The 20,395-nt window shown below is 39.3% G+C and overlaps 1 protein-coding gene across 1 annotated transcript in view; it reads right to left on the minus strand.

Moving 5' to 3' along the window:
• Positions 1-4,518: 4,518 nt before the first annotated feature.
• Positions 4,519-20,395, minus strand: part of SEL1L3 (SEL1L family member 3) — a 40,946-nt gene continuing 25,069 nt past the window's right edge. The window contains exons 15-24 of the mRNA XM_075499872.1: positions 19,155-19,331; positions 16,257-16,384; positions 15,525-15,608; positions 12,995-13,085; positions 12,801-12,885; positions 10,504-10,613; positions 9,086-9,213; positions 7,289-7,391; positions 7,121-7,193; positions 4,519-5,805 (exon numbers count right to left, since the gene is read on the minus strand). Of these exons, the coding sequence (XP_075355987.1) occupies positions 5,639-5,805; positions 7,121-7,193; positions 7,289-7,391; positions 9,086-9,213; positions 10,504-10,613; positions 12,801-12,885; positions 12,995-13,085; positions 15,525-15,608; positions 16,257-16,384; positions 19,155-19,331 (1,146 nt within the window). The 3' untranslated portion in view covers positions 4,519-5,638. The remainder of the gene's footprint in view (positions 5,806-7,120; positions 7,194-7,288; positions 7,392-9,085; positions 9,214-10,503; positions 10,614-12,800; positions 12,886-12,994; positions 13,086-15,524; positions 15,609-16,256; positions 16,385-19,154; positions 19,332-20,395) is intronic.

The following is a 20,395-nucleotide window of genomic DNA, read 5'->3' on the forward strand; positions in this document are numbered from 1 at the left end:
TATGTTTGCAGAGCACAATAATACAGTGCCACGTGGGGCAGAAGAGTTTGCCCTAGGAGAGCCCGAGAAACAGGCTGTGCAGCAACCCCGCTGCCAGACTGCCTCTGGACCCTGACCCCGAGAGCCTCTCGGGCTGCGTCTGCGCTCGCCACAGTGGTGTCTGCATGGCTGTCACTTCTGTTGTGGACAGCAGCCTCTCTAAGGACATCTACATGCTTTTAATGAGTGTAAGAGACCACTTTTAATGCTGTTAGTCCGAGTTGGGTAGCTGAAGAACTTGGCCAGAATTACTCTAGGCTATGGAAAATTTGGATTCATGTCTCAATATTTTATTGCAGCTTTCCAGGTCAGTAAATTAGCTCATAAATATTGGCCTACTGGTGCTTCTGAAGGCTGCTGGTGATTTTGATATGTAACTTATTATTGCTTGGGACCGGACACAGCTGAGCAGTAAAGATCTAAAAATAGCTGGAGGGAAGATTTCAGATTCTCCACAATTCCTCATATGTGTTTAATGTAGACAACTCTGCTATTTTCATTACAGTAGGTGTACCTGGGTTTCTCCTGTTGGTATTGCAACCAACTGAATTGAAATGGTTAACTTGTTTTCTGGGAATAGCATGATGTGGTTGACTCAAAAATGAAATTGGGAGAGCTGTCCATGGAAGCTGGCTTGGAAGGGCAATGTACCACCGATGAGCCTCTAAACCGATGAGGGCAATGTAACCCCGATGAGCAGATGTGAGCCTCTAAACCTTGGCAGGGGGGTAGGACAGCAGATGGAGTTGGTAGGGGATGAGGTGGCAGGAACAGCATTATCACCGCTGACCAACTCTGCAGAGCAGAGGGGAAAACTACGCTTTGGTCTTCCCGGAATGAGGTAAAGCATGAGTGAAGTCTTAGACTCATTTCAGTCGGTCAGTACTGGTGTGTTTTGGAAAGGCTGTCCTGTGGTCTACAAACACCTGCTGAGCACACTGATCCCTGGAAAGCAAGCCTTCAAACCAGCTCTGAACATGTGTGGGCTGCTGGAAGGCACGCATTGATAAACAGGCTGGTGAAAGCAGAAGGACTGATCTTAGAGCAGTTGCTTGGGGCATGGAGGTGGAACGGAGCCTTGCAGCCTAAATCGGAGGCCAGCAGTCTCAGTTCATCTGCACAGCTAATCTAAACAAGGCCTAAAGGATATGCTGCTTGGGCACTGGCTCAGGATCTTCTCCACTATTTGGCAGTGTGCTTCCCGGCCCAACTTGAGCCTGTTCAAATAGTACCCTCGTAGGCAATGGCCTGGCACCATTCGGGGGAATTTATGGGCCAGGACTGGTCCCAACAAGCAGTGCACGAGGCAACTGGATTCTCAGGAAGAGTTTAATTACTCACTGCCAGATAGTGGAGCCTGGCCTTCATTAGTTTATTAATACAATCTAGCCAGGGAGATTTGCTTCTGGCTTGGACAACTAAAAATACTTGCTGTGCAAATCCATGACTCAAGGCCATGCCACAATGAACAGATAGAAAACGCTGTGCAGGTTATCTTGGTTCCTACTTTGGCAGACTGTTATAAAATGGTGCTAGGCTCTGCTAATGACTTGTGCTTTTTCCTGTTTACTTGGCAGAACTGATGGGTGTCTGATAGCACAAAACCACCCAAGTCACTTAAGTTAATGGGCACATAGGTCTGGAGCAAGTTTGGAACCTCAGTGCTTCACAATATCTTATCTACAGCGAGTGTGGGTTTTTTTATTTGTTTTTGTTTTCCCAAACACATCTAATGCTTACTGTAACGTAAGCATGTACTGCAATTCTGCAAGTGATCTTTTCCTGTCCATTTTAGTTAGTCATTACTCCCGGTCTTTTCCGGTTCTGATGCTCACTTACATGAACCTGTACGCAGCTGCTTTTAACACAGATACCTCGCATTTAGGCAGAGACTTGCTGTTACTTTTTTTACTGTAAATAATAATTTGGCCTTCTGGCACAGGAATTGGGTCTTTTCATAAACATCCAAGCTGCGATGCATTTTCAGCATGTCTATATCCAAGTGACTGCTCTTTGTCCACTTACAATGCTCTGTTGATTATTGAGGAATTGCTCCTTCCACCTAGATCTTAGAAGACAGCATGGCAAATTGCTGCATGCTCAGACTTCCCTCATTGTTCTTTAGCTTATGCTTGGGCTTGTTCTTCAAAAATTCCAGCTGTTTCTTTCCCTTCTGTTCTTTTCTACAACCCAGCCTCTTAATGCAGTTCATGCATATATGGGAGGGAGGAGAGGACATGTGAGTGAAATTCCTCAGCTGAAGGTTATTCAACCTGTTTCATACCTTTGTGCTGTATTTCATCCAAGATAAGGGTCAACAGCCAGTGTTAAATGCCATAGTCCATTAGACAATGAGGACATCTTACAGACAAGAGTCTGTCATAAAATAAATCTCCTCACAGATAATCCATGTTTCCCACACCTTTTGAAAGACCGTCTATGCTTCCCCTGTAGCTCAAATGGGAATACAGAAGTCCCAATAGGGGATATACTTATTATCATATATATAATCATCATATAATAATAATCATCAATATACCAGGACTCCATGAATTGGGCCCCTTCTTTACCACTGAATAAATTTCTGTTGCAAGGTATGAATTCTCAACATGTATTAATACATAACTTCAAGCATGCACTCATGCCTCTATATGGGGATGTAATATTCGTCACTGTATGGACCAGGAAACAGCATCATGCAGTGGTCACAAAATCATCCATATAAGGATGCCCACTTCTTTTTCTGTTTGGTGGTTTGGGGTTTTTTTTTTGTCTTGTGGCTGTAGTAGAACTGTGTAGCTGCTTTGCTTAACTAGCCATCCTCTCTTTCTCTCCAGGAATTGTTTGATTCTCTAGGTTGTCAAATAATAGCCTCCTAGATCTTACAAGAAATGAAGGATAATAATGTAACTATTATTATTTCAGCCTTAAGTATTGCCAGTTTATTGTTAAGAGTTGCTTATCTTAACATACTTTAACTATTCTTTGGTGCAACTTCTGATGTAAGAGATAACAATAAACAAAGACCTAACTATTAACTGCTGGCATCAAGAAATATATTGCAGCTTCAGCAATTGTCTTCTGAAATACAGATGTGAAATCACATTTCCAGCAAACCTTCTCAAATTAGTTAATTACTAAAGTTGAGAACATGGGCTTACTTTTGGAGGGGAAAATGCAGTCAGTGTGACTGCTAACACTTAACTGTGACCCATATGTACACAACCTAAACCACCGCTGCTCTAAAAACCCCAAGATTTCAACACATGGGTTGCAATCATGCCACCACCACCAAACTTCCCTAGGATTAATATTTTGCTAGAGGCTTCAAAAAAAGCAGCACTCTCCATGTAGAGACTCTGTCACTTATGTAGATATGACATATGTAGTAAAATCCATCTTACAGGTGTAGCTTACAAGCAAGATTTGCCATACGCATGTCCCAATAGTTAGGGTTTTTTGCGACCACTCTAACTGTACGTGCCATTTTGTGCCTAATGTCATGGCTATCTTGTGAAAACTGTCTACTTATCTTCAAAGGCTACACTTGACTTTCTACACTACCTCTGGGTTCACCAGCTGACCCTGCCTGCTTCACTACAAATGCACACTGTTTTTTTTTTTTTTTTTGTGATAAATGTAAAGGTGAGAGGATTCTTAAAATATCCATACATTTATGTTAAGGAATTTGATATGATCAAATTTAGCTGTACAAGGTTTTGCAACTCAAAACAGACTCAAAAAATGCTGGTGATCCATTTGCAATGGATGTCAAAAGCACAGCATATAACCTCTGCAAGTCAACAACTGTTTAGGATGTAAAAGCAAAGCTCCTTTGTAACACTTCAAAATACTTAGTAGAAAGGAATACCAAGCTATGCATAAAAAGCACAACATGTGCTACCTGGCCTCTATATACAACTGTACTAAGACCACAAAGTGCTCTATTTGCACTATTCTTGCTCAAATAAATGAAAAAAATCAGTAACATGGCACACTTAATTAACTTGGTCATTATATCTGTGGAGAGGAAAAAAAAGGTTCAATATCTGGATTTTTCCCCCCCTTGCTTACTCAATGGAACTGCTGTCTTGAAGTATCAACTCTTCTCCAAACGCTTTTGAATTTTCAGTTTTCTGCAAGAGAAACATACCCTGATGATATGTGTATACATACATTTATATATATATATTTTAATCTCTTGAAGGTGCTGTGTTTTTTTTTTTTTTCTCCTTTTAATTAATTCCTTTCTTACTGAAAAATTCCATGTCTTGATTGAAAAACAAAAGAAAAATTCTTCCAGGTCTGCTCTGTAAGAATGCTGTATTCCTCAAAGAAAGCAAAGGTTGATTGTCCCATCTGAAGCTAAGGAAAACAAATACCTAAATAATGTTCTTGAGAATTTGCAACAGCAAGATATTATGATGAGAGAATTTCATCTGACAGGTGCTTTAAAAACCAAATCCTTCACATACAGGCTGAATTAGAAAAATATTTTTATTTACAAGAGTAAATAATGTAGTGCAAGGAGAGTGGATTTAACCCTCAATAATGCATAGATTGATGTAATTTATCATCTGTGATCTACATCATTTTGCAGAGGTACATGCACGCCTGCTTTGAAGGTCAGACCTTGCCAGAGCCACTTACCTGACAGCTTTAAATCAGACAGAAGGCATTTGCACTCCATACTTATTATCCATATATCCCATCTAACATTTACCAAATAAACTGTCATTTATACAGGTGTCTTTAAGAGTTACCGTAGAACATGAAATAAATCCTTTCCAACGTTATCTATGTAAGAATCCAAAAATAAATTGTTCATTCACTTTGTGACACCTGTTCACACTTAAATTTTCTTTTATTTATTCATTAGGGAAGCTACTTTCTTTGGCAGAGCGGGAAACATTAACTGTTGTGTCCAGGGAATTGCTGACACTTGTGAAACTTTGATATTTCAAGGGTTAGCCAGCAGAACTACTGTGTTATGACCACATTGCAAATCTTCCTGGTGTTTTTCTTTCAAACAAAACACTTTTCACATCAAAGAGTTTGGCTGGAATACAAAATGCCAAAAAAGTAATTGTTATCACTGCATGTACCGAAGTCCTGGCGGGTGTGCCATGGAACTTGGAAAGTGCTGGTGACTGGGTTTCCCTTTTGTGTCACTTCCATGCTTCCAACTCAGAAAACTCTGGTGACTTCACCAGTAAAATAAGCTGAAATGCAGTAAAAACAATTTAATAAGATATTAGATATGTGAGTAAAATTTCTTCTTCATCAAAACTAGTGGGAGGTTTGCTCATTCTTCAATCAGGCAAAGACTTTCATGTTTTCTTCCAGTCCTTCAATGAAATACAGTATGATCATATGTTGGGCATATGAGATAATCTGCATTATCTGTTTGGAGTGTTAAATAAATTGTAGAGGGGGTTTTCCTCTATAGTGGAAAAATTAGATCAGCAAATTCCCCTATGATTTTGGCTGTTGGACTGCATTATTAATGCCACTAATAGGGTGGGTTGCCAGTTCTTAGATTTGTAGTTGTTCATATCCCATCTTCCCAATGGGTCGTCAACCTTAAGAAAACTACACTTCAGCTCGTGGCAAGAGGATTCTGAGGGTTTGAATCCTGCTGTGCTAAATCGTTTGAAAAAATAGATTCATCTTGCTGTACTAGTCTGGTAGCATCCTCGTTGCTGTTCCCTGAGGAAGAAGGTTCGTCTGATGATGGTTCTGATCTTGTTCCAGGAGAATTACGGGCTTTGGAAAAACAACAAAAGAAATGGTTAAAAAAGACCCCACTGCATCTAGGAAGTCTATCCAGCAATATTTAAATATTATGTGGATATAAAAACACAATATAAAGATAATACTCAAAGGTTATGAAATATTGAAAGAAGAATATCTGTAACTTTAACTATGTACTTTGTACATATGTAGTATGATTCCCAAGTTACATCAATTATAGCTAGTAAGAAAGGAAAGCAGGGTTTCAGAATTATTTCCATAGTCAGCATATTATTCACAGCTACCTGTCTTAAATGCTATCTAGGAATTATAAAATTCAAATAATCTTTTTATATTTAAGGGTTTTTTTTAAAATACTATTCCCTATAGGTGTGGGTTGGCAATGTGGAAAGTAAATTTTTCTGTATTTTATTACAGAAATATGTCAGAAAACAGTATTTTCTGACATAGGCTTACGTTGCCTACTGGGATTAAACCACAATGTAAGAAAATGTATTTAGTGGAAGAAATTCTTTTCATAACTGGTAATATTCATTTCACAACTTTCCAATCAAGACCCTGTCTTGCAATTTAAAGTGAAACACTTGGTTGAAGCTGGCAATGCTTTTTAAATGATGACTCATTATTTTTGCATGTGATGGTAGGAGTTTTTTTCCCCTTTCCTGAGCAATGTAATTTTGTCTCTGATATCTCTTTCAATATGGTGAGAAAATAATGGGAGTTTTAAGAGACTGAAGTCTGGCATTTGGTTTTCTGTCCCTTAATATTCTCTGTCCCATCAGAACAAAGAACATACAGCAAACCCTTCTAGTTTAGGACAGGAGGAGTCTGCAAGTGCTGGTTGAATGTATTTACTGATTCTGTTACTGGTCTGAAGAGGCTGAACTGCCTCCAATGTAGCAGCTCTCTGAACCTCACTTTTTGTCCCACCTCGTACCTGAACAGATCCAGTCATATGAAACAGGGAACACAGTCTCATCACATATTGCAGAGACAACATATGAAATCAAAGTCATATAATTACTCTAACAATACTATATGTTGAGACATAGGAAATAATCTCTTATTTCCAGTCATAATCTCCTGCAGTTAATGTTTTTATTTATTATACCTCCTTTATCAAGGGAAATTCTCCAGAAACCAACAGGTTTAAATTATGCCTCACTTCATCCACCCCTTTACAATGATCAAAAAAATGACTCGTGTGTCAAAGAAGTTGCTGTTCAGAGGCAGCTCTACCAAATCTAGAATTCCTGCTTTTATTTTTGAAGTTTTTGCTGAAATAAAAAGATCATTCCTCTACGGTTTTACTATGACAAATACTTACCAGATAAAGACTGAAAACACTGCACTGCAAATGCAACCAGAATCGATAAAAGAAAGGTTCTCATGAAGTAGATCTGTGACAGTAAGTTTAAAAACATATATTAGAGCAGTGCAAAGCCAAGGTAGTGCTCCAAATAAACTGTGCATGTACCAAAGGAGCAATACATACCAGAGTAGATTGTAAAATATAGTTCCAGAAAACTCTCATGTAAAAATAAAGCAATGCTAATGAGCATGGACTAATTGATTCTTGGTTACTATTATTCCAGCACCTACAACAAGAAGATTAAAACAACTAATTAGTCCTGCTCTACAATTTTGTGGCATCTGTTGTCTGGGAATCTCAAGTGGGTTTGCAGCAAATCTCAGTAACCCAGAAAAACAAGCAGATATTATCATCGCTGCCTCACAGATGGTGAAGTAAAAATTCATAGAAATACCAGATTAACCTCATTAAGCACAGAATACCTTACCCTAGGAGTATATTTTTATTTTCTTATTAGTCAACAATGGGTCTAAGCATCCAGGCTACCCTTGCCAAGCAGTCACAGTACAAGGTCATACTGAAGATACTTTGTTCTAACTAATGTGAGTCAACAGCAGTAGGGCTTGATTCAAGATCAGACGTACAAAATCTAGTTGCCTGTGCAGAAGACTGGTGCCTAAACCCCCTTTAGAGAAAATGGAGTACTACATAATGCAGTCAGAGTTTAAAGCATGCTTTAGCTGACTAGCTACGAGGTATCTGTTGTGGGGTGAGCTGAGTTGCTTCTCAGTTCCATCAGTTAGGACTTCACCAACTAGGGGAGTTTAGACAGCTAAATCACAGGCACCTATTTTAAGCTACAATTGATTCTTTTCTACCAAGCTGAGAAGGGAGGTGTGTGTGTGTGTGTGTGTAAAAGTATGTGCTCTTCTGGACAAAAGTGTATGATGATGAGAAATCCCTGCAGCAGTGTCAGCTCTGGAGTTTTTCTCACTGCAAAGCAGATGGATTCAGCCCAGTGAAGGTAGAATTCAGACTCAAACTTACAATCCCAGATGGACCAGCTGGTCCAGAAGCCCTATATATCTGACTGGTACTTTCATGTGGAGCGGAGGTAATTTAGGGTACAAGTTCAGGCTAACTGCAGTGAAGAACAATTTCAGCAGATTGTTGGTGAATTGACAAATGAGGTTTTAATGTTGATATCATCTCCACTTTTTTTGGGTCACAAAACACTCAGTAGCAAAACAGAAGATAAACCAGTCATTCTTGGTTCACAGCCTCATGTATTAACCATCAACTCCTCCTTCTTCAAATATCTGAAAGGCAATTCCACAAATCCACCAAATATTGTGTAAGCTTCCCATTCCCACTGTGCTTTTCAACACATGCTGCTTTACCCAGGTAAAGCAAACCTAAGTTCTGTACCAGAACCGGAGGTCTTTAGGTGGTTTGTGCATGAACAGTGCTGGCACAGGCAGTTCAGACAGCAGACCTGTAACCTTCTCACATATCTAATATTCTGTGCCCCAACATCTGTCCCCCGATGCTCCGTGTGAGCAGAAACAGGCTGGAACGTCTTTGCAGAATAAATAGGAAGGACTGCTATTATCCCAATTACATACTTCTAAATTCCTCATTAAAATTATGCTATATTTATCATTAAAAGATTGTTTTAGACAGTATACAAATTGTCAATGCCTAACTTAGGAACTTAAATATACAGAATGGGAGAAGAGCTCCTGGATCATTAAATCTAGTCCCTGCTATTTCAGGTAACCACATATAATCAGGTCTCTCAAAACAGGCATAAACTTAAACACATTTAGGCAGTTTAAGCATTTCAAGCATGTTGACCTTAACCTGCCTTAAATCATACAAGTGAACAAAGTTAATAATTACAGGAGTTGCTGTTCTCCAGAGTAAATGCTACTCACATGGAAAAACAGAAGATGCTGATTAAGGGGAAAAAAGACTCACCTGTAATAAAGTTCCTGAAGAAGTGAAGTGTTACTAGAATGCAATGCCTGATCAATTTCCAAGTGATCCAGAATGTAGGAAGGTATGGAGTTGCCCTCTTCTAAGACAAGGGCCAAATTAAAGAAACCCTAACAATAAAAAAAAATATACACACTTTTTAACCATTACATTTTCACATGTGTATTTAAGGTCTAATGTAACCATCAAGTATCTAAATAATTATAACTGTCTTCTGTAAATTCATTTAGTATAATGGGATCTTCACTGAATAATTACAAGAGCCTTCTCTCCTAACCATATACCCAGGTAAATACTGAAATGCAAAAGAATTAGCATTCATTTATTGTGACACTGTTTTCTTAGAAACTATCTGGAAAAAGATCTGAGCTTTCTCATTTTTAGTTGCTGTTTAAACACAGCCACCGTATCACACTGTAATCTTTTATCTATTAGGGAAATACAGACTGAAAGCAGAAATGTTCCACTACCATTTAATTCCCCTCCACCTAGCTCTGTAGATCAACAGCAATCTGAATAGTGAAACTGAGAGAGGAAATTTGCTCCATGCAATTTAAATCCTTAATCTTACATTTTGACAAGTCTTAGGCATCCATACGTCTTTTGAGAGCCATGAAGATGAACACATAGGAGATGTATTACAGGATTCCCCATCAGTTTGGCTTTCATACTTTAAAGTAACTGTTTTACCTCTCTCCTTTGCTAGTTTAGCAGTAATGTTTTGTCCCAATATCCTCAAACCAGAACCCAACTATGCCACCTCCCAATAAATTCACATACAAGATACTGTCTGGGGACATTGTCATAGGCACAGGGAGAACAGAATATTGCACTCAGGACGCTTCAGGAAGGTCTGAGGGCAGGGCACTCAGTGTTGAAAGACTCCATATCTTTGGTAACGTGACATGGTGTATCTTTTCATTATAAAACATTTTAAGATGAAGCTTTTGTTAGTGGAGTGAACAAAATTCACCCTAGGATTCACTCAATACATGAAGGGAAGCAGACCAGTCTTGTTGTTTTTTTCCTAAAATAGCAGAGGATAGGACTGGAATAAAACTCAGCAGTCTATTAATTCTTCCCCTTGCAGAGGCAAAAATACCAAGGTCACAACAGAATCAACTGTGTCAAGGTAGGGTAGCACTGGATTAGGCCATTCACCTTTAGCTTTCAAAACAGCCTAATTCTAGGACTGTCCATCTATGCTAAGTTTACCTTCTATTATCATGAAACAGCAACTACTGACTCACAAGGTATTTTGAAATAATTATACCTTATTCTAGCAGGTCTCTTCAGTGCACAGATGTAGACAAGCAGAATAACCAGTCTCATGTGAATCCTCAGATTGTTCTAAACTCTGATTTTTTTTTTTTAAAAACACAATACAACTGCAGACCTACCTGTGAATCTCCCTCTAATGCAGCTTGTGCGTACATCCGCATTGAGAGCTCAAGGTCTTTAGACCGGTTCTGGTAACCATAGTAGTAGAAATCACCCATCTTCAAATAAGCTGTGGAGGAAACCAGTAGCAGATCATTTAGAGTATTTGTAGAGATAGAATTAACCAACTATTAATGTGATGGAGAAGTTAATAGTAATTCTATTTAAAGCAGCATATTTAAAAAAAAAAAAAAAAGGTACTCTCTCTCTCTCTGGTTGTCTCTGTGGCTACTTTACATCAAACTGACTACTGAAAATATTTATCCTGGCTGAAATTTCTCATGGTTTCTCTTTAATGACTTTAGTGAACGATATTGCTACTTTTACAAAAACTAAGACTTAGAGACTTTAATACTGTTTTCCTTCTTCACCTGTTGAATCTGTCTTTGGGCAACGTGTAGCCTTATTACTCAGGTTGGCCCTACTAACTTGATTAGACCTAAAAACATGCTGCCTAAGTGCTTGTTCTGTACCTGTCACTACGGTGGCTGAACCTACCCCAAAAGTTACAGAACTTTGCCGATGATAATTTCATTAGTTTCAAATGCAATCCAACCCAAGACAATGATAGGTATAGAATTTTCCTGGACTAGAAGGAAGCAAAGCCCAGCAAACATTTTACAAACATCTTTCTGTGATATTGCACAGTAATGAAATGCACCAACAGAGTGGGCATTGACCCAGACAGGAGTAAGCATAACATTGCACTAATCTACATTAAAGAGTTTAAAAACTCCCATGACCATGTCTACACTTATCTGACCTAAGCTTTTCCCAAATGGTTTGAAACACTTCTACACCTTGCCTTGAGCGTCTATGGCAGCTACCTAGAAATCCCACCTGTTTTTACAGTGGACTATAGCAGAGCTCTTCCAGGAAGCAAGTCAGTCACTGACCCAACAGCAAAGGCAGAAAGACTACGTGGACGGGCTGGCACAGATGCAGAGTGGAAGGCCATGAACGCTGTAGTGAATCATCAAGAAGAGAGTTCCCCTCAACCATACCAACTGCATCATTCCAGCCCTGACCCAGAGAGCACTCCCGTAACAGGCAGTAGCCCTGAGGTCACCCTGTGTTGCACTGATAACGTAGCCCTAGGAATCTCCGCTACCAGGATTAGACTCTCTGTCCCAGGTCCTACACTGGGGATTTGATCCTCCAGTACTGCAGAGAGGAGTCTGAGATAAAACTCCCCTTATGTTACTCATGTGAGGAAGAGATAAAGTAATAAAATCCTTCCCCTGTTCAAGCCAGCAAGTCTTCTCTCCTTTACTTGAATGGAATCACAGTCTCACCCCATGAGTCTGACCTTCAGAAGCTTTTCTAATGCAAGATTGTACCAGTGGATCTGCCAAAAGGTCATCCAAACTGCACCTTGCTAAGGCATCTACAAACTCTTCATGAAAGCTAACAGGGTTTGTCAGGTCCTGTAGCTTCAGGCTGCATCAATGTGGTATTCGGTTTCCACGCTGCTGTGTATTTAAATGAATAGCTTGAATTATTTTTACACTCCACTTTTCCACGTGCTTATTACCACGTACTACTTATTAAAGCACTTAAACCTTCTTGTGAGACAATCAGATCAATGTTTTCAAATACTGAATAACTCTTTCAAAGGCACCAAAACGACTTAGTCACTAAAGTCACAGATGTAGTAAAATTTAAGGCCGGAGGAATGTAACTTATATGTAAATAAACCTTCTCTTCCAGAAAGGCTTTTTTTTTAACAGAGAATCCTTTAGTTCCTCAAGGTAAGCTGTGCCAATGTTGATAAACTCTGTACCCTAACAGAAAAACTCATAATAAATTACATAAGGAATCTTTAACCTTCATTAGTTTCTCATGACTCAAGATATGGAATTATATTTGCTTTTGGATTTTCTCTTTGATAAACTAAACAGCATGAACTCCTAAAGTCTACTGCTGTTTTTTTTTTCTTAACCTTGAGTCAATTGCTCAGGCTCCTAAATATCTAGCCCCTTCTCAGGGCTTAGCTTTTTTATTTTATTTTATTCAAGTTTTATCCATTTTATGCCATAAAAAGGAAATTCTCAGAAAAGCTGTGCTGAAACACAACACTTAAAATACCTTTTTTCCTGCTGATATTGCTATCAAAACACTAAAAAGGAAATGTATGATAAGCAGGGATTACTCTTCCCTTAACTTGCTCACTCACATAGAAGTTGTAAAAAACGTAGTTTCTGAAATTAAAAAAAAAAGGTAAAATTAAAATTCAGAAAGAATTCTGTATACATACCAAATGAGGGTGCATTGACTTGAGAAACAGAGAAATTGTAGTATCTCCAAACACAATCAGTTGCTAGGTATTTCCTTGCTAGGTCCTGGAAGGAAAATAATTGATCCATTCATATCATAGATAAGAGATTAGGATCACATTATTATTAACAAGTGTTCCTTTTAGGATAATGAGTTGTGAATACATTTACTTACTGGTCTTTCTTCACAGATGTGTGCTAAATTTGACTGTGACACTTCAATCCCAGTTTCAGCTGCTAAAACGTAATGCAGCAGAGCTTCATGCCTAATGTTAGATAAAATAAATTAGTGAAAAACCTAACAAAAATAACATTAATTTTAGTTCTAGTTAAAAAAACCCCACTAAATAAATTGATAAAATCACCTAGGAGCAAAATTTTGGTACAAGGTTTAAAAGCAAGAGGCTGGCAAACCCATGCAACAGCTACATCTACTGGCAATGCTTGGTGTAACAAGCCATGCTGGATCTCAAGAATGTGCAGTGTTTTCTCTCTTGCATTGAAGCTAGATTGGCTCCAGTGTGCACTTACTCTAAGTGTAAGACGGATGATAAAGTTGAATTGATATTAAGCCCAATTATCTATTTAAATGTTTCAGATAAAACATTCTTAAAAGACTCTTACCTCCTCCACTTAAAAAAACCCCGTGATTAACTTAGCTGTGTATATGTCTGTCAAACATCCGAGTACTTCTCTGGTATGCTTTATCCTTTTATCTCTATGACTTGTTTGTCTTATTTTTTTAGACTATGGGCTCTTTGGAACAGGAATTGTCTCTCATTATATTTGAATGTGTGAATAAAATAACAGTCTCAGTCCCTCTATGCACTCTAGGCACCTCACTGACTGTAAAGCAAGTAATAAAAGCTAATTTTACATTTGCAGTATAGCAATTCAGTATTGCAGTACAGTGGTACAGCACTGCTCATGATTCCAGAGGAGAGCATCTCTTTCATGTTCTCTGTCACTCATCTACTCAATATTATGAAGACTAAGCATTCAAAATTAAAAGGAAGTCTTTAAAATCATGTGTTTGGTTTTAAAATTATAAGATAAACTTACACCAAGATAACAAGATAAACACCAAGTACACTTAGTGTACTTTTTTCCTACTAAAAATACCTATTAAAGAGTCATGCTTCCAGTGTTTTTTTCCACAACACAAAGCTAAAACCACAGCAAGTTTCAGGGTTCAATGATTTGGTTAACTGGAAGCAAATATGGTTAAATACGCATCTGACTTCAAGAGTAGGTGCTTAAGCAAAGAAACTTTAAATGAAATTGTGAAAGCAGTTGCCCTTACAGAATTAGCAGGTGTAACCTCCTGTTTCCCAACTGCTTCTGCAAGATTACAAATTCTTCCTTGTACTCGCCCTGTAAAAACATCTGGGACAATGGAGACATGGCACCACAGAAGGAATTCAGGGTACCTAAGCTGGGAAGTTAGTTCTTCTGGTCCTTAAGTCTCAAAGGGCAATTCAGAAAAGAAACTACATTTAAGGCCTCTAAATCAGTCTCTGAAGATCAAATTACCATGACTAACAGGTGTGTAGAACATGTGGCTGCTAACGCCAATGACTGAGGAACACATATTACTTGGTCTGCTTGGCAGTGTAACAATTTACACCTGTGCAAGATACATGAAGAACTATTCAGAAGCAAAGATTTCAACATGAACATACTCCTAAAACCAGACATGACTAGGACCAGTATTTATAAGTAACCACCCATACACTCCCAGTCACTAGCATCTCAAGTGGGACTCCAGCAGATTTTTCCTCCTAGCTGTTGAGACCAGACCTTCTGGAATCTTAATGCTCTACCTGTCATGTCCACAGGACTTTCATACTGACTGTATGCAGAGTGAGCTGGGCAGAGTCACAGGCTCGTACATCAGAACATGCTACAAAAATATTAACTGAGAGTTTTTCTGTGTTGAAAAGTGAGGTCAAGTCTCAGGAGAAATGTCTGTGACAGACTGAATAAAAAGAAACAACTTCTAGGAATGGGCTACTCCAGAACAGTCCACTGATAGTTGCTTGTAGATCTCCTAAGCCTGAAGCACTAATTAAGTACTAACAGGGGGAGGCTGCAGGACTAAATGAGCCATTGTCTTAATCACATGACAGTTCAATGCCTGCACGTACAATACCTGATGCTCATGCCTACAGGTCACTGCAAAAATGGAACATTAACCTGGAGGCTATTTTGAAACCTCTTGGTTGGCTCATTGGATATTGTAGCCTCCTATTATACTTTACAGAAAAGATAACATTAACCATAAACAAAAAAAGAACAAATCTAATCCAGCAGCCTGAGTTTTCATCACATGGAATAACGCAAAAGACAGAAAGCAAAGTATGCGTTTTGGAACAGGGGGAATATCAAAAGCGAAAGGCGTTCCTCTGGCTAATCCAGTGCACATTACACGCTACAGTACTATGGGATAAAAATCATGGACAGCAGATACAACACTATTTCACTCTACAAACTCCCTCTTTTTCACTTGATTCTGTCAGAAATGTTGAATTATGCTTGGGGTCAACTCCTCCTTCCCTTTATGTCAATGAGTGTTTTGCTACTGATTTCAGTGGTGCTGCTATTTGTGGGTTTTCTGAGGTGATGGTCCAACGTTGATTATTTTATCATGCTATGAAGTAAGTGAAAAATAGAAAATGAACTTGAAAAGAACAGAACAAACATACCATGAAAGTTCCAGATAAGCATTGAGAGCTTTTCTGATGACGTGACCTAAGTAGCCATTCTTCTCTGCAATGTGTTTTGCCCAGCTGTAGAAAAGAATTAAAAAAAAAAAAAAAAAAAGAACAGCCATGCTCCAGTAATGTTATCCCTGCTCACACTGACTCAAAGGACACAAAAGGATATGAGATCACCTTCTGACTTCTTCCATAAGGCAAACTATGGGATTTCACAGTAATTGCTGCATCAGCCTTGTAACTGTTGACTGAATTAGAACATTTTGTCCATTCATCTCCATAAGCATATCAGAGGCATCCTATGTTTTTCCTTGGCAAAATTACTTACTTTTTTTTTTAAAAAAAAAAAAAACAAACATAAGTTAATAAGTGCTATAACTAATTATCTGCCTTTTTCTTGATGCAAAATACCAGTCCTACCACATCAGGAGCCTGATATTTCTTGAAAATCAAATAAGCATGGCTCTGTTAGATACAACCTCCCTGAGTTGTTCCAGAAAAAAAAGTACTAAAAGTACTCAGCATCTCCCAAAATCTACTCGTCATTCAAATAATATACATATTCATGTGGATCAAACTTTACTACAGAAGAACCTTTTGTTGAGGAGATAAGCACCATGAAGTACAAGATATTTAGACTATGGACTTAAAAAATCACCAATAATCAAAATAATCCCACCAGAAATATATACTCTTTTAACAAATGGTTTAATTCCTTACATTACAGCTTTTTCTGGATCTCTAGGGAAGTCTTCCATATTTCCTGTGATGTAGTATAGAGAACATCGTAAGGTCCCTTCTATGTGTCCTCCTTGGGCAGCTTTATAAAAATAGCGTGCAGCAACTGTCTGTGAAGAAACAAGACACAATTAGCAACTCTGCATTATTAATATTTATTGAGTTTTGTTTCCCAGGACTCATCTTATCAAATGACTTAAAAGAGGCAATTGGCTAATGAGGGCAAGCCAGTTTAACTACTTTTAATCTACTTAAAAAGTTTCTTCTAACTTTTTAATAGTTTAGGCTGGAAAAAGGTTCTTGAAAACATAAATTCTGGTAATACATTGAGTGTCAAATAGAAAAGTATCTAAATGTGTAACTAACATCTGGTAGCATACAAGTCCTGTGTGCACTGACAAAAGTAAAATCAGTTATTCACTAGTAGGGAGATTAATAAGGAATCATGGAGAAGAGACACAGGATGGGACTTTTACACCGGCAATGCCTAAGTGAAGGCTGGGGAGCAGTGGCAACGCTCAGTATGCGCAGCAGCGCACAACCACAGTGCTCAAGCCTCTGAAACTGGCTTATAAATGGTAACACAGGCTGAGTAGGCAGGGCCAGGGCCACAGAAGCAGGAGGGCTGTGTGACTCCCCATGTTTTACACTCAGAAACAGTAATCTGTAATGTAAACCAAAGCAGCATACAGCCTGAAATCACGGAATTGTATAGGTTGGAAAAGACCTTTAAGATCATTGAGTCCAACCATAAACCTAACACTACCAAGACCACCACTATACCATGTCCCTAAGCACCTCATCCAAACGTCTTTTAAATACTTCCAGGCATGGCAACTCAACCACTTCCCTGGGCAGCCTGTTCCAATGCTTGATAACCCTTTCAGTGAAGAAATTTTTCCTAATATCCAGTCTAAACCTCACCTGGTGCAACTTGAGGCCATTTCCTCTCGTCCTATGGCTTGTTACCTGGGAGAAGAGACCGACCCCCACCTCTCTACAACCTCCTTTCAGGCAGTTGTAGAGAGCAATAAGGTCTCCCCTCAGCCTCCTTTTCTCCAGGCTAAACAACCCCAGTTCCCTCAGCCGCTCCTCATCAGACTTGTGCTCCAGACCCTTCACCAGCTTCGTTGCCCTTCTCTGGACACGCTCCAGCACCTCAATGTCTCTCTTGTAGTGAGGGGCCCAAAACTGCACACAGTATTCGAGGTGCAGCCTCACCAGTGCTGAGTACAGGGGCACGATCACTTCCCTAGTCCTGCTGGCCACACTATTGTTGATACAAGCCAGGATGATTGGCTTTCTTGGCCAGCTGGGCACACTGCTGGCTCATATTCAGGTGGCTGTCAACCAACACCCCCAGGTCCTTTTCTGCCAGGCAGCTTTCCAGCCACTCTTCCCCAAGCCTGTAGCGTTGCATGGGGTTGCTGTGGCCCAAGTGCAGGACCTTGCACTTGGCCTTGTTGAACCTCATACAATTGGCCCCAGCCCATCGATCCAGCCTGTCCAGGTCCCTCTGCAGAGCCTTCCTACCCTCAAGCAGATCAACACTCCTGCCCAATTTGGTGTCATCTGCAAACTTACTGAGGGTGCACTCAATCCCTTCGTCCAGATCATTGATAAAGATATTAAACAGGACTGGCCCCAACACAGAGCCCTGGGGAACACCGCTTGTGACCGGCCGCCAACTGGAGTAAACTCCATTTACCACCACTCTTTGGGCCCAGCCATCCAGCCAGTTCTTTACCCAGTGAAGAGTATACTTGTCCAAGCCATAAGTAGCCAGTTAATAATTTATTTAATAAATTATTAATAAATAAATTTATTTATTAATAAAATAATTATTTATTTCAGGAAATTTTTAACCATTGATATATGTTTTCTGTGAGTCAGCATGGACTTCAGAGTATCCATCACAGCCATAACTTCTTTTCCATGGCTTTGGTGAATAAAGAAACCTGGGCACTTTTAGGTGTACTCTTATAATCAGTCCACTCCGAAATGTGTATTTTGGTCCCCGGGGAAGGAAAACGTGTTTGTCAAATGCATGTGTTGGTGGGTGCTGCTGCTGTTGGCAGCAGAAATGCTCGCTGTCTGGAGTACAGGCAGATTTCAGAACTTAAAGGCCACACTGGAAACATCTTTTAGCTCCAAGCACAAGGTCTGCTTGCATTTATTACAGCCTACTTCACTATGTTTGTGCTGTCAGTCGTGAACTACCTACACAAAGCATTTTTTGCGAAGTTAATTAAAAGAAACATAACCAAAGTAGACCCTTCCTATTAGGGGAAAATAACTTTTCTCATTGACACATGCAAAATTAAATAAATGGACCATGTCACAGAAAGACAAATCAAAATAGTGCAGTTTATCAGGACTGTATTAAAACAGTTGTATATGGAAGTGTGGCTTGAAGGTGTTTTACCACAGTTCTGAGGTTCACAGAAGCTATGTGAATGTAGCTGATTACAAGTTCAGCAACAAGGTACTGCTGCTTTCATCTGTTGTGGAAAGCATCCTTTCCCTATATCCTTTCCAATCTAAAACTGAGAGAAACCAAAAGAATCACATGATGTGAGAGTACACACTACCCTGGCTGGCATCATTGGAAGGAGGAAAGCAAAGGCAGTCCCCGGAGCTAAACCTGCACCTGCTTCGTTTCTAAATTAAAGGAACACAAACACACGCACATAAGTATGACTGAGATATTTGAGTAACATCTCTCTCTAAGCAATCTGGCTGAATTCCCCATGACACCCTTCTTTGTGATAAAAGGTATCAAAATCCAACTCAGAGCGAACACAGCAGCCTCAAGAATGAAGCAAAAACTTCTACACTGGGCCCATACATAAGAAATAGTACTATTAAATATTTACTCACTTGATTTTTACCAGGTACTCCAGGGTAAATCCCATCTAAATAAAGGACACCAAGGTTGTATGACGCATCTGGATTTCCCAATTCTTCAGCAATTAACCAGTGTTCAGCTGCTTTTCTGTAGTCTCTTTTAAAATTGTGGTAATACCATCCCAATCCATTCACTGCCTGGGGCAAGCCCTTAGGGAAGGAGAAGAGCAGTCTCAGCTCACACGTTTGATTCTGCTTTGGGTCACTTTGCAATTCCAACCTGCTGCTCGACTTTGGGTGCTCTTGTGAACTTGCCAATATAGATGCCTGGCACAAGGATGCCGCCAAAATTACACTGGTCTGGGACTAAGGAATATAAAGGTTTGCTGGCTTTTTTCACACTGTTTTTCTTTGTGGCCTCACATTGAGAGCAAGGAGTAAGACTCCAGTTGTCTTATTCTCTAGAGTCTCAGCCGTGTCTACATTCAGATTTGTACTTGTTGACAAGAACAAACTACGACTGTTTTTCACCTGTTTCCTCTGCAAAGCCAAAAATGGGACACCTATTCTTGTGAACTCCCAGAACCTGGTTGACAGCATAAGCAATCCAAAAAACCAAAAAACCACTTCTTTTAAACTAGAACATTTCCCTAAGAATAAATAGGAAGCAATGAACACAAAATGTTGTGATGCTGTTTTCAAAATGTATGTGACCAGCACCATACAGATCTGTGTAAGATAGTGCTACATGCTGTTACTAAGTTGCATCTTTGTATCAATAATTGTGGATCAAGAGGAGAAAATCTTCCTAGGACAGTTTTTATTTTGGCTGCAATGAGTCACCGTCTCTTTGCATAAACTTGTGGATCATATGGTGGCTCTAAGTATGCTAGCAGTTCAAATTAATCCATGCCAACAAACGTGAACATGCTATTTACTCTTATTTTATGTTTAATAGCAACCATGCCAGAACAGTGACATAAGGTAAAAGCTACCTAAAAAATCTCAGTGCACAAATACAAGTTATTTGCTTGCTACTGTTGGCTTCTACACTGCACATTCTCCTTCTGTAATCTCTGTAGAAAGAACTGCATACTACTGGCACTTACAAAGGCCCCCTGGAAAAGGATTCCTTTTCCTTTCAGATTTGAACAGTGTTACTAGCTTACCCATTAAAATGCAAAAGCAGTTAAACTTTTCAATAATTATGGTGTTATTTTTGTATAGAAAATGTGCACTGGAGCATAAAAATATAAGTATCTGGGTTCAGGGAG

This window comes from Mycteria americana, chromosome 4 (assembly GCF_035582795.1).
Source record: "Mycteria americana isolate JAX WOST 10 ecotype Jacksonville Zoo and Gardens chromosome 4, USCA_MyAme_1.0, whole genome shotgun sequence".
Classification (NCBI taxonomy): Eukaryota; Metazoa; Chordata; class Aves; order Ciconiiformes; family Ciconiidae; genus Mycteria; species Mycteria americana.